The sequence below is a fragment of the Equus caballus genome, chromosome 18 (genome assembly GCF_041296265.1).
Source record: "Equus caballus isolate H_3958 breed thoroughbred chromosome 18, TB-T2T, whole genome shotgun sequence".
Classification (NCBI taxonomy): domain Eukaryota; kingdom Metazoa; phylum Chordata; class Mammalia; order Perissodactyla; family Equidae; genus Equus; species Equus caballus.
The window spans coordinates 42,640,645-42,654,401 of NC_091701.1; the positions used below are offsets into that span (position 1 = coordinate 42,640,645).

A 13,757-nucleotide genomic window follows, 5' to 3' on the forward strand; every position below is an offset into this window, starting at 1 on the left:
TCTGGATTACAGTTACTGTATAAAAAGAAAAAAGAGTTTTCACAAACTATTAAATCATGCATGTTCTGGGGATACTTGGTTTTATTTTGAAGCAAGCGGAGTCCTTTGGGAAAATTCATACTGTTAGAAATAAAAGCAAAATTCACATTGATTTTTTTTTGGCTTACCAAAGTGGACAGAGCCCTTAGACTGATTCACTTGTCATAATGCTTTGGTCTAAGTTTGCATTCTTTGGTACTCTTGAGCCTTCTTGGCAGCCTTTTAGAAAGGGTGATTGTTTCTTTTTCTTTCTTTAAATCTTCCTCTTTAGCATACAGCATGTAGTAATACTTTACCCCAAACAGATTTTTCAGACTTGATTAGATTTCACTTGGCTTAAGTTGAAAATAAATTTTAGTTTTTAATCTGTTAGTATCCTCAAACAATAATTATACAAATAAGAGACAGTGTAGTTGACAATAACTTTAAAAACATTGGTAAATCTCAGCTGTTTAGCACTTTTAAAGGCAAATCTAGAAATACTATATTATACTGCTTTAAGATTTTTTTATGGAATGAATGTATTGAGTTTATTCTATAGGTAATTGATATAAATTCCCTGAAAGAGACATCTGTCTCAAAGTCCCTGTGCTTTACATAAAACTTCACAATGTATGTAATTCTTGTTAAATCTCTCAATATATAAGAGCTAACAGATGATACTGTATCATGTAAGAATTTGAGGTCTTTCTGTACAGAAATACTGAATACACTCAGCAAAAAGAGGATGCCTATTGGTATTTCTTTACTATGAGCTTAGGGCCATATTATTCTATACCATGTTCTTGGCTTAAAGCACAGATGACCTTGGTTTTCTTGTGTTGTCCCTCCTATACTCGACAGTGGCTTGGCCATTTAAGGCCATCAGACAAGGTATAAAGTCTTTTCTAGTCACAAGAAGTAAAAGGTATCTGACTAGAAGAGAATACGTGGAGCAAGTGCCTTGCTGGTTGTAATTTTGTTGTCATTTCAAGTACTGTGGTAGTATAATTGATGTGACAGGGCTGGGCTCTAGATGTGGTCCCATAGCTTGTGCTCACTTTCAGTTTTAGTTTCTCTTTGTCATTCATTTTGATTAGGTAAAATTTAGGTGACAAACATATGCACACCAATGAAGGCTGTTTTGCGTAAGTTTAGTAATGACGTATTTCAATAATAAAGATGCAGAGTTAATATTTTTCTTTACTGCTTCATGAAAATTGGAATAATTGGTGTCACCTTACATTACAAGATAGAGGGTGGTGTGCTGATGGCACAGTCAGCAGGAGGTTCTTTTTATTAATATTATAATTAAATGATTTTCTGGAAATAGGCCAGAAACAGATGCAAGTTGATCATGCCTTGTCCACTGTTGCTTGGCATCATCACTTGCTTTTTAAAAAAGAATTGACCTGACACCTTCTTTTTACAGGTTGTTATTGATGCCTTCAGATTGATCAATGCTAATATGATGGTCTTAGGACATGAACCAAGACAAACAACCTCAAATCTGGGTCACTTAAACAAGCCATCTATCCAGGTAATGCCTGTATTTGATAATATGTTAAAACTCTGTTTTACATTTTAAAATCCTGTTATAAAGGGCCATTTTAAGATTTAATACTTAGCTTTTTAATTTGTTTGCAATTAATTTTTCTTGTGCTTTAAAAGAATACTATGGAGATATTGTTGGAAAGTTAGATTTGCTCATAGATGAGTCAGTTTTTAGTGGAGTCTTTAAACTTTCCTAAGATAGTTTGAGGACACCCTTTATGAAAGCATAGGAGAGCCCTTGTCTTGAGAGTACCTTACAGCTTTGTGTGGTTAACATTGAAGTAAAGGACTGATAGGTGTTTCAGGTGGACTTCATTAAGTATCAGTGATGGCTTAGTAGACATTTCTCATAGCAGTAAATAATGGGGGTCCCCAGAAACAATTCCTAAAAAGTACTTAAAATTTTCTACCTTTTTTTGTTTAATCTGTACTTTTAAAACAAATCTTACAAAATACATCTATATGTTACTTTTGATTAGAGTTTATATCTTGTTCTTTCTAGTGGTGTCAACCACCATTATTATATTTAGTCAGACGCTTAATATCCTCCTGAGTGATTAATGTTTTCTTTGTATCATTCACATGCCTCATTGTTTTTACACAAATCTTTATTGTCTGCAAAAATTATTTTAAATGTGTTTTTAAATGCACCATAACCTGTGTCTATATTGTTAATTGCTTCTCTGAAGATTAATTAAAAGCACAGAAATACCATGTTTAGCTAAATAGAACACATAGGACGAAGACATTGTAGTAACGATTGCTGCTCCCTTTCTGAAACGTGCTCTGGCGTATGAATGTCTTTTGGGAGTTGTGGCTTTGACAGTTAACTATGGTTAAGCCTTGGTTACACTTTGATAACTTTATACTTTTAGGGCTTACTTTTGTAGCAGTCAGTCATCTGAAATCTTCATCAAAGTGAAATGTTTTGTTTCAAAGGACTGAGGTGTGTTGCCTTTGAAAAAAATTTTTTTACAAGTCAGGGAAAACTGCAAAGCATAATGAGTATGAAATAAGCTACCAGTGTTTTTGATTGGGTACAGACAAGCCCATGCTTGCATGTTCCAAGAGGATGTATTATTGGACCTGTTTAGTCTGTGATAATGACCCTTCTTATAAACCCCCTTAGCATCATACCACTTCATTATTTTTTTGCAAAAGGTTAAGTAGCATCTCACAATCCAGGATCATTTTGATCACTGCATGGTACATTTCTGACAAGTTTTTACTAATTATAAGTCAACAGCCACCTGTTGCAGATTTCATCTTTTAAATTTAAACACTGCTTTTTAACCTTAAAAATTGAGTATAATCAATATTAAAATCTTTTTCTTTCTACGCTATACCAGTTTGTATTTATCACTCTTACCTTGTAGTCTGTAATTTAAGATGGACCTTATGCAGGAGGTTCCAAACCTAAGTTATAAGAACCTGTGTATGTAACAGCTTACAGCATCGTTGTTTTTCCTTTCATTTTAATTTGTTTTCCCTTCCAATTAAAATCTGTAAATATATTTATTTCACAGTTTATATAGCGCCCATCAGAATGACATCTATCTGGGTGCTTTACAGTTTTAAGACAATTTCAATACTAAAACGCTCAAATGAGATCAAGCCAAAAAGTGACAGAACAAAGCCACACCTTAAAACAGTTTCTTAGTTTTCTAAGACAAGCTAGAAAGAAAGCAGCCCAGAAGAACCTGAAATGAATGGTAATATCCATAATGGAATTTTAGTATATGTTGGGAGAATCTTTAACTTGGGGATCAGAAGCCTTTCAGAAAGGCCATGCCTTTTATTTTGAAGGGAAATTAGTCCGCGTTAAGAGGGGCCTTGCTTCTAAACCAACTTTAAAGTGATAGGGATAGAAACCTGACAGCAACCATCAGCACTCATGCTGGTGGTCACTAATGCTTTTCTAACACTGATTTTTTTACTATTATACTTAAAGTAGTGGGAAAAATTATGATTATATTGTAGACTACTATTTAATAATTTGAGGAAAGTTAATATGCTAAGTAAGAAAAATTATAAAATAGGATATACAAGTTCTCCTCTTTGCAAATATCTGTTTTATAAACTGTGCCTATATATTTACACCAACATGTTAGTATTGAATACTTTTGGGCAGTAGGATTATGGAATTTTTTTCTTGTTCTTGCTTCTCCATATTTCTTAAACTTTCTACAGTGAAACATACTGCTTTTGGAAAATGTTATTTTTAAAGCGCTAATAATGTTGAAGTATATATTACAAGACAAAGCTAATAAACAAAGTTTATATTAACTTTCATGTTTTAAAGAAGAGAAGCTGTTCATAGTCCTGGTAGAGAAGGAAAAGTATAATGCCTATACTGTATAGACTTTTATATTAATATATGACTATTATTTTGTGCTTAAAACATTTAACCATTATCATCAAATGTATAGAATTGAGAGTTAACAAGCATTTATTTTAGTAACTAAAACTCTTAAACTATTCCACTAAAAACTGTTCAGCATTTCAGATCCTTAAGAGCCACAGTATATGTCAAGATTGGTCGTCAATCACATGGAAATTTAGTAAATGTTGATGCTGCATAGATGCATTGTGCTAGGGCTGTGAGCCTCTAAGTGTAGCCCTGAGTATAACTGCATTGTCTAACAGAGTTAAGCTATTTGAAAAACGTTGTTTTCAGTAGTTCTTAAACAGTTATAAAACACTTGCACTAGAAGGAACCATTTTGCTCATTTGGTAGGTGAGGAAACTGAAGCCCAGAAAGTTGGTGATTTGCCCAGGCTACCCAGTGAGTTAATGTAGGAACTGGTCTTCATAACCAGGGCTCCTCATTCTTTTATACTATGCTTTGGAAGTTTAATTAATTAATTAATTCTGGCATAGATGTTATATGTATACAGTTCAAAATTGAAAAGGTACAAAAAAAACATTTAGCAAAAATTCTCTCTTCTCATTTTGCCTTCTGTAACCCAGTTCTCCCCTCTAGAGGGAATGACAAAACGTGTGTTTTGGTTCTTTGCAGAGTTATTTTATTTATATAAAGAAAGCTTCATTTTAAAATATGATTCAGTGGAGATTATTTAGCACCACATGTTCAGTTTATCAATGTAAAATAATTTAAGGCAAACAAATTTATCTTTAGATCTAAACCAACATGGTTTACTTTTTTTAACCTACTGAGAACCTATAAATAGGTTATTATTTAGGTCATAAGCTGTGTGTTTTATAATTTACTTGCTTTTCCACAGCAGTGAGTGTATGGAGGTTTAACTTCTAACCTCTTCTCAGTAGTCTGGGCAATGTCAATGAAGTATGATTAGGGTGGGTTTTAGTTGCTTTTAATTATCTGACATGGTCATTCTGTAGGAAGCCATTTAAGTAGAGGATCTTATTTTAGGAACTGTTCTCAGCAATCCCTCTACATAAAATATGGGTCTACACAGTTCCATCCAACCTGGTTGCTGACCACCTCTCATAAACTGTCTGTATTTTTATTCTGTAGTTCCTACTGATGCGGGGTCGGTGAGCCGAGGAGTCAAAAGAAAGATTTCTTAGACTCTCAAGATCTGGCAGTAGTGCTCTTTTATTTAGAGAATAGTGTGGAATAGCATGGGGACAGGACCCATGGGCAGTCAGAGCTTCTGCTGGCGCCGCTTCTGCTGCCCCCGCTGGCATGGGGACAGGGCCCATGGGCAGGCAGAGCAGCTGCTGCTGCCCCCGCTGGCATGGGGACAGGACCCATGGGCAGGCAGAGCTGGTACGTGGGGACAGGACCCACGGGTGGTCAGAGCTCCTGCTGCTGCCCCAAGTTGAGGGTTAGGGCTAATTTTATAACGCATGGGTATGTGACTTATTTTTACTGGAGAAAAGAAAAGATGATGTAAAAAGTCATTAAATGATTTCAGTGCAGATGGGGTCTGGTTATTGTGCGGTCATACAACTTTAGATACGAATCTGGCCATATAGATCGGCATGTAGGTGAGGGTGCCCTGGGCTTCTCTCCCTGGGGCGGTCCTAATTCATACCATAAAAAAAGTCCACTGGGTTGTATAGTTTGGCATGTAGGCCAGGTCACCTTGGGCTTCTCTGGCTGGGGCAGCCTTAATCCACATCACTACCACCTTTACTCATACATCACTGCAGTTCTAAGTTTATTACTTTTCCTTCTCACTATTATTTATGCTCTAGTTTAGCCAATCTTGAACATTCATTGGGATTAGGTGCCTATTCTCTGAAAGACATTTCTAATACCTAAGTTTAATAATTCACATGAATGAATGAATACAAAAATAGAAATCATTCAAATGGTGATTGAAATTTATTTCACTGTAATAATTATTTGTGTACTTCTTTTGAATTTGTCATACCAACAGATTTACTCTAAAGATTAACTAAAGGAGCATAGAAATAACCTGGAAGTTAATCACTGGGATCTCCAGACTCCCCTTGTCTAAATTCCTCCTCTAACCCATTCTTTGGATTAGATAGCATCTTAGATTGACACTGAGCACCAACGTAGGCAGAACTTCCTTCTTTGAAAGGTTGGCAGGCTTTGACCGAAGAAAAAAAGGGTCAGGATTTCCAAGAAGCAAATAATTTAAGTGCTGTTAGTAAATCCAAGATGTATTGTTCTAGAAACAATGCTGTAAAACGTGGCTAGCTTCCCAGGTCAGCCCCGGAAAGCTTATTTAGCTCACAGTATATAAAACTATAGAATGGAACCATGCTTTACAACAATGTTACTATGAGAAATTGTTGCAGGTTTCAAATAGCCAGTTAACAAATGAGCATCAGGAACATAGCTTGTTTTAGTGAAGAATTGCCTAAATTTTCCAAAACCCATCATATGTTTAAGTGTAAATTAAAAAGTTAAGTTTAATGCATCAAATTGCATATTATGTTTAATTTGCAATTTGAATGAAGTCTCTGCTTGATAAAACTAATCTTATATTTGGTGTATACTCCCACAATTTGTAATTCACTGTCAACTAGATTGGTTAATTTGAGAGAATTTATTATTCACTGAGTTAAAAGAGTGTGTGCTTTTTGGGCTTATGTGGCAGGAGACTGCACATGGGCAGTTTACTTATGATTTGGGATGAATGCACTGGGGGTACACAGCAGTTGAGTAAGTGAAATTAGAACACTGCTTGAGGGTATAATTTGATTTAAACTATTATGTATTGTATCATTATACTTGCTAATCTTTCATGCTGCTTGTTATTAGTTTTACTACTTTTATCTAAATAATGTAATTGAAAATCAAATAGGTAGTGCCTTCAAATACCAAACTGTATATTTGAGCAGTACCGTTAATCTCCAAAATGTGGACCTGTGGGCCCATTGGCTGACTTCTGTATTCATTGACCATAGCTGTCAGTAGCTTTATGGCCACTATGTAGAATTATATAGTTAGGGCATTGCACAAAGGTGTTTGGATGAGGGGCAATTGAAACCTGAAATCTAGCCTAAGCTCCGCTCTCCAGCCAGGCTGTATCTGGTTGGAGAACTGGGCACCTTTTTCTAATTTTTCCACCCAGAGGATGCTCTTCCTAATTTGCATAAGGTGAGTATAGATTAAAAGAGACCCTGATTAATTTCACTTTTTGATCTACACGATACAGCACTTCTGTGCACTGAAATTGAATTCACTGCTGCTGATGATTATTGAAATGGATAAGAATTTAATAGGTACTCTTAGTACTTTAATTTTGCATACCAACCATTTTATCATAGCATATATTAAGAATATAAGAATGGATTGTTGCAGTACATTTCTAAAATGTTTTAGTACTTGGTAGAGTGATTTTTGCTAGCAAACTTTAGGACTATGCTTTGTTTTCATCCTTATCCTTAAAGCACAAAACTTAATACAAGAATTTCCTAAGATACAATGTAGCATTGTATGATAGAAAAAAACATGGGCTTTTGAGTCAGAAAACTTGGGTTCAATTCCCAGCTTTGACTCTTACTAGCTGTAAACTGGGACAAAGTAAGATTTGTGTCTTATTTTCTTCATTTGTCAAAATACAGATGGAACCAGCTTACCTTACTGAGTTGTTGTGAAGATTAGAAGACTTAATATGTAAACAGATGCTAGGTGCTCATTAAATGTTTCCTTTCCACCCCTTCTTCTACCTCAACACCCTAAGACCTGCACTGTAAAATCCAATAATTAGAGAGTATGGTGGTGGTTTTGGTTAGCTTTATCTTTAGATTCCTGAGAGTTAACCTCAAAGCCCTTTTTGTTTTTATACTTGTTGAAGATATGTCCAAGGTTATTTCGGTACTTTCATGTCTTACTAGGCTGATAGAAGCTCCCCCAGAATACTGTTCTGTACCTCATTTGAACCTCTGTTGTTAGAGTTAGGTATTTGAGCAGTTTTTTTTTTTTAAAGATTGGCACCTGGGCTAACAACTCTTGCCAATCTTCCTTTTTTTTTTTTAAGGGTTGGCACCTGGGCTAACAACTGTTGCCAATCTTTTTTGTTGTTGTTTTTTCTGCTTTATCTCCCCCAAACCCCCCCCGTACAGAGTTGTATATCTTAGTTGCAGGTCCTTCTAGTTGTGGGATGTGGGACGCCACCTCAACATGGCCTGACGAGCAGTGCCATGTCCGTGCCCAGAATCCGAACCCTGGGCCCCGCAGTGGAGTGCGCGAACTTAACCACTCGGCCACAGAGCTGGCCCCTGAGCAGTTGTGAATGGATTACAGCACATGCAGGGTTATCCTTTCTTAATAAATCATGCCATTAGCTTAAATTTTTATTATGATTTGGCTCTTTGTCTTGGAGATCAAGTGCAGTGGAAAAAATTCTGATTAGAGAGATTGCCTGTCACTGGATAAGAGTGTAAGCTAAATAAACTGAGTAAAGAACAAACTCCACTTTTTAGTTTGGAGACATGCACAGACACAATTATTTGAATCTGTTAGAACTGAATTAAGAAAAAGAGAAACCCCAGATGAATGTTGTGGGTGAGGAAATAAGTGTATTGTTGTGACTTTTTAGGCTTTTCGTTTGAAATAACAAAGAACCCCCTAGATATGATAAAATCAGACTTAATAGGGGCCGGCCTGGTGGTGCAGCCTGTAAGTTTGCACGTTCTGCTTTGGCGGCCTGGGGTTCATCAGTTCAGATGTTGGGTGCGGACCTACACACTGCTTGGCAAGCCATGCTGTGGGAGGCGTCCCACATATAAGTAGAAGAAGATGGGCATGGATGTTAGCTCAGGGCCAGTCTTCCCCAGCAAAAAAGAGGAGGATTGCAGCAGATGTTGGCTCAGGGCTAATCTTCCTCAAAAAAAAAAATCAGACTTAATAAATTATGTATTATTTATAAATTATGAATAATTTATAATTTGGATTATGATGAGGTCAAACCCTGTCTCTGACTCTGAGCAAGGGTACTGAAACTGTTGAATGCTTGCTGCTCTGTGTCATGCTTTGAAGAATGTGTGACCCATACCTCTAAAGCCCACTTCTAAATTTGTAGCTGAGAAAAAAAATTTTAATCTTTATTTAGAATAAAAAGCTTTTTTTAGAAGACGGTAAAGATATTGTCTACAGGATATGTCAGTAGTTTCAAACAGTTTATTAGATGAAAAATATTAATTTGACCTTTTGCTAATTTATCTATATAGGCATTAATTCATGGACTAAACAGACATTATTACTCCATTACTATTAACTATCGGAAAAATGAACTGGAACAGAAGGTAAGTTTGAATTTTTATCTTAGAGTCTTAGGAAAGAGTCTTTTAAACCATTTAAACTGTTACCTGGTATATTTGAATTTGAATTGTTGACCTTTTTCATTGATGTGTTCAAATATTTTTTCATTCCTGATGAATTGCAGCATAAAATAAAGGAATATTTTATGTGACATATTGAAAGACATTGTGCCTTATAGGTAGGTGCTAAAGCAGGAGAGGAAATAGGAAACGAACATTCCAGTTTGGTTTTATGATAAATTACAAAAATCTTTCTCCTAATTCTGTGATTTTCCTGATTAACTTATCTTTTCGAGTAAAAGGACCTTTTGTAATTAAATTACTAAATAAATAGCTTTCCGAATTTGAAAGAAATAAATTAGATTGTAATTGTGTAGTACTTTAAAAAAATGTACCATGTTTACCTAGGGTGAACTAAAAGTGAGTCAAAAGGAAAATGCAGTTTAGGGTTTTCAGATATTTAGAGCTAGATTCCTATCCTTTTTTATACCAGGAAGTTTTTGAATTTGATTACTTTTAAGATTACCTAGCATCTTGGTTGATTAGCACTCTCTTGTTTTTCTTGTTTTAGGATTATTTCAAGTACAGTTTTTCTCTTAACCAATGCCAAATATTTAAGTTTCCCTATTACTTTTTTAAATTACAATATGAACTGGCTTTTTTTCTTTACTATTATAATTAGTCACATTCCTAATTAGCTTCTTATATTTCTTTCTGTGAAGGACTTAAAAAAAATTTTTAAGAACTCTGACAGCCAGTAAATTTTGGTTCCTGTGTGTACTCTCAAGTCCAAACATGATAAGTAACCAATAGGAAATAAGACTTTTCTTGCTAGTTCCTCACAACGATACCTTAGAAGGGGATTCTAGTGCATATGGTGAGTGGGGGGTAGAGTAAGTGGGGCTTTCCATATTATCCCCTCTTTCAACCAGATCACCTCCATTTTTAATCTCATTTATCTATTGTGGGGGGAGGATGCTTTATAAGATTTTCTTTGAAAGAAGAAGGCTGGGGTTTTTTTGAGTTTGCTAAGCCACTGTTTTTGAAAGGTCAAAGCCACCGATAAATTCACCCAAAGGTTCTAGGTGCTTGAGCATGGTGATGAGCTGCAGGGCATCAGTTCTTCCTTGGCCTGAGGGGAGACACAGAGCCGTAAAGCTCTCTTCTAGCTGCTTGCTTGTGTCACAAAGTTTATATCTGCCGTGGTAGATATAGTTGATAGCTTGAAGTACATTTTCAACACTTATTTTAATTTTACATACAATAGGTATAGGCTTCGAAAAAGGGCACCACTCAGATACAAACTGAAAAATTCACTCAGATATATAAATATTTTATCAGTCTGATATCTGACACTCAGTTATTTGGAAATATCCAGCTAATTACATGTTGATGTAATTAGCTCCCTTATTTTTTCCCTCCCTTATTTTTTTCCCTTTTTTGGTACCCCATGAACTTGGTCACCATCCTTAGCATAAAAGACACACAATATAAATACTTACATAAATTAATTAATGTTATATTTATGTTCCTAGTAGCTCAGTTCAGGTGCTTTCTTGGTACCAAAAGCACTGCCTTTATTCTTTTTCCGCCAATCTATATACTTAACCCCAAGCCTTACCTGAGGGTCCCAGTGGAATCCTTGTCCAGGCATGGTAGGGATAGCCTGCTGCTCTGCACAAACTTTCTTTGTTTGCTTTTGAAGTGGTAGGAAAATCCAATTCTCAACACTTAATTATAGGTAGCTTTATGGCATAGGTGGTTGTAGCTGCACCAGAATTTCTCAAGGATATATTTTCTAGAACACTATGAATAGAGAAGATGGGAAGCAGTCAGAGAAATTGGAGGTACTTGTGCAGGATTTTTCCAGTTTTTTTGCAAGCTACTCTTGCCCCCATGGGCCCTAAAAGGGGAATGGGGAAATTTGAAAGTTTTATGTCTTGAAAAGTCTCATAGGTGATTTTGACATGCAGCTTATTCCTCAGCATAAGAAAAACTTTGTACTGCATATAGCTGCAAACCTCTAAACAAGTAGAGTAATTTTTTTAAGCTAAACTCATATACTTTCGAGTATGTCTTCAGATCCTCATGGCTCACGGATCTCACTTAAAGTATATTGGTTCTAAGAGTGAAAGAACAGTCATTCTGTAGCCACCATTTGTTTCATATTGCATAATCTTATCACTTATTTAAAAAGCTCTTCTTGTTCAGTGATAGTCTTCAACTGAAGAACATTTGTAGACTAAGACTTTAAGAAAACCGTCTTAATACAATACTCTAAACTTGAAAACTTAGGAACTTCCAAGAATACGTACTCAGAACCAGGAGTCCAATTTGAGAAACAATGAACTAAGGTGTTTAGTTCCATGATCATTAATAGAGTCTGATCCCAATTTGCCAATGTGATTGCAAACTGGATGAATCTGTTATTTCCTTCCCAGTTTCATGACTTTTCATTCTGACAGTCAAAAAGTTTTAATTTTTTGGATTATAAATGGAATATTAGAATTTGAAAGAAACATAGATTCTCTAGTATAAGCTCTCAATTCATAGATATGTAAACTGAGGCTTAGAAAGATTGACACAAAGTCATTCAGTAAATGGGGCATTTACCTCCCTATCTTGGCATTTGAAAGCTGGGCTATATGAACTATTAGAGATTCTGTGTAGCATGATAGTTTCATTAATTCATTCATTCAACAGATATTTATTGAGTGTCTGCTATGATTAGATATTGTTCTAGAATCTAGACCCTGGTGATCTTGAAATAAACTGGGCAAACTCCTTGCCCTGTTGATTTCTGTAATAGAAAGAAATGCAAAGAAAACAAAAGTTTCAGGTGTTGATAGTGTTATAAAAATAAAACAGGTTATTTTGTAAAAATAAAACAAGTATGTTTAAGATAGTGTGAGTGGCTTTTCTATGTAGTGTGGTGACGGAAGGCATCTATCTCTAAGGAAGTGAGGATGGTATCCATGCAAAGATAAGGAAAATAGCCTTGGAGGCAGAAGGACAGCAAATGCAAAGGCCATGGGGTTGGAGTACTTCTTAGGTTATATTAATATAAATTTAAGAGAATTCTTATTAGAGTTTAAGTTAATAAAATTAAATTTAAATTCATTAATTCCAAAAGTTTTTTGTGAAGTTGTTTCTCAAGACAAGTGAAGGAAATATCCTTAATACAGGAAAATAATTACTTTATCTTTTTTAGATGTTGCTAAATTTGCATAAGAAGAGTTGGATGGAAGGTCTGACACTTCAGGACTACAGTGAACACTGTAAACACAATGAATCAGTGGTAAAAGAGATGTTGGAATTAGCCAAGAATTACAATAAGGTAAAAGTTATTTCCAAAATTTATTTCTTATAATCATTGGAATATGTATGATTAGATGTCAAGCATTGTATAAATATAAATAGTTGAAAAGAGAATGACTATTTTTTAGATCAGAGAATAAATATTTTACGCTTTGCAGGCCATTCAGTCTGTTGAAACTACTCAACTCTGCCATTGTAGTGTAAAAGCAGCCACAGACGGTATGTAAAGGAATGAGTGAAGATGAGTGAAGCTGTGTTCTAGTAAAACTTTGTTTACTAAAACAGGCAGCTGGCTAGATTTGCCTGTGGGATATACTTTGCCAACCCCTGTTGTAGACCATGTAAAATAGTGTTACGTTTGTAACCTCTTCATTATTCAGAGGAGTTTTTATTAGAAGAGAAGGGGAACAAGGGGATGTAGACAACAACAATAGCATTTAATACTTGCTATGTATCATTTATTTTATGAACTTTTCTGTTTTTCATTTAATAAGTGTTTGTTGAAAACCTACTATGTGTCAGGCACTGGGTGTTTGGTAAGAAGCAAGACCTGTCCTCACAGAACTTATTTTTTGGTAGGGAAACAGAAAGTAAACAAATAAACACAACATAATACATTATGATTAGTGCTATGAAGAAAATAAAAAGGATGATGTAAAGAAGAGTAACTAGGAGAGACCATTTTATATGAAGATGTTAAATAAGTTATATTTAGCAGAATCTCCTGAAAATGTTTATTGTGTGCTAAAATATATATGGCCATGGTACTGTTTTTGTTCATAGATTTATATTCTTTTACAATTCTGAAATTAAGAAAAAACTTGAGCTGTGACTAAATTGTATCTTCTGTGTTGTGTTAGTTTCCTAGGGCTGCCATAACAAATTGCCATAAACTAGGTGTCTTAAAACAGCAACTTTAGTCTCTCACAATTCTGGAGGCCAGGAGTTTGACATCAAGGTATTGGCAGGGCCTTGCTCTTTCTAAAGCCTCTAGTGGAGGGTCTTTCTTTTCCTTTTCTAGCTTCCGTTGGTCCCAGCATTCTTTGGCTTGTGGCAGCATAACTCTAATCTCTAACCAGGGTTAGGATTTCAACATATCTTTTTGGGGGGATGTGATTCAACCCATAGCATGTATTTTC

General features: G+C 35.3%; 1 protein-coding gene across 3 annotated transcripts in view; it reads left to right on the top strand.

Annotated features, from left to right (window-relative positions):
- Positions 1–13,757, top strand: part of PSMD14 (proteasome 26S subunit, non-ATPase 14) — a 94,544-nt gene that overhangs the window by 69,493 nt on the left and 11,294 nt on the right. For all 3 annotated transcript variants that reach the window (XM_001493620.6, XM_014732507.3, XM_070241882.1), the window contains 3 exons: positions 1,451–1,558; positions 9,211–9,285; positions 12,512–12,637. In XM_001493620.6, coding sequence (XP_001493670.1) covers positions 1,451–1,558; positions 9,211–9,285; positions 12,512–12,637 — 309 coding nt within the window. The remainder of the gene's footprint in view (positions 1–1,450; positions 1,559–9,210; positions 9,286–12,511; positions 12,638–13,757) is intronic.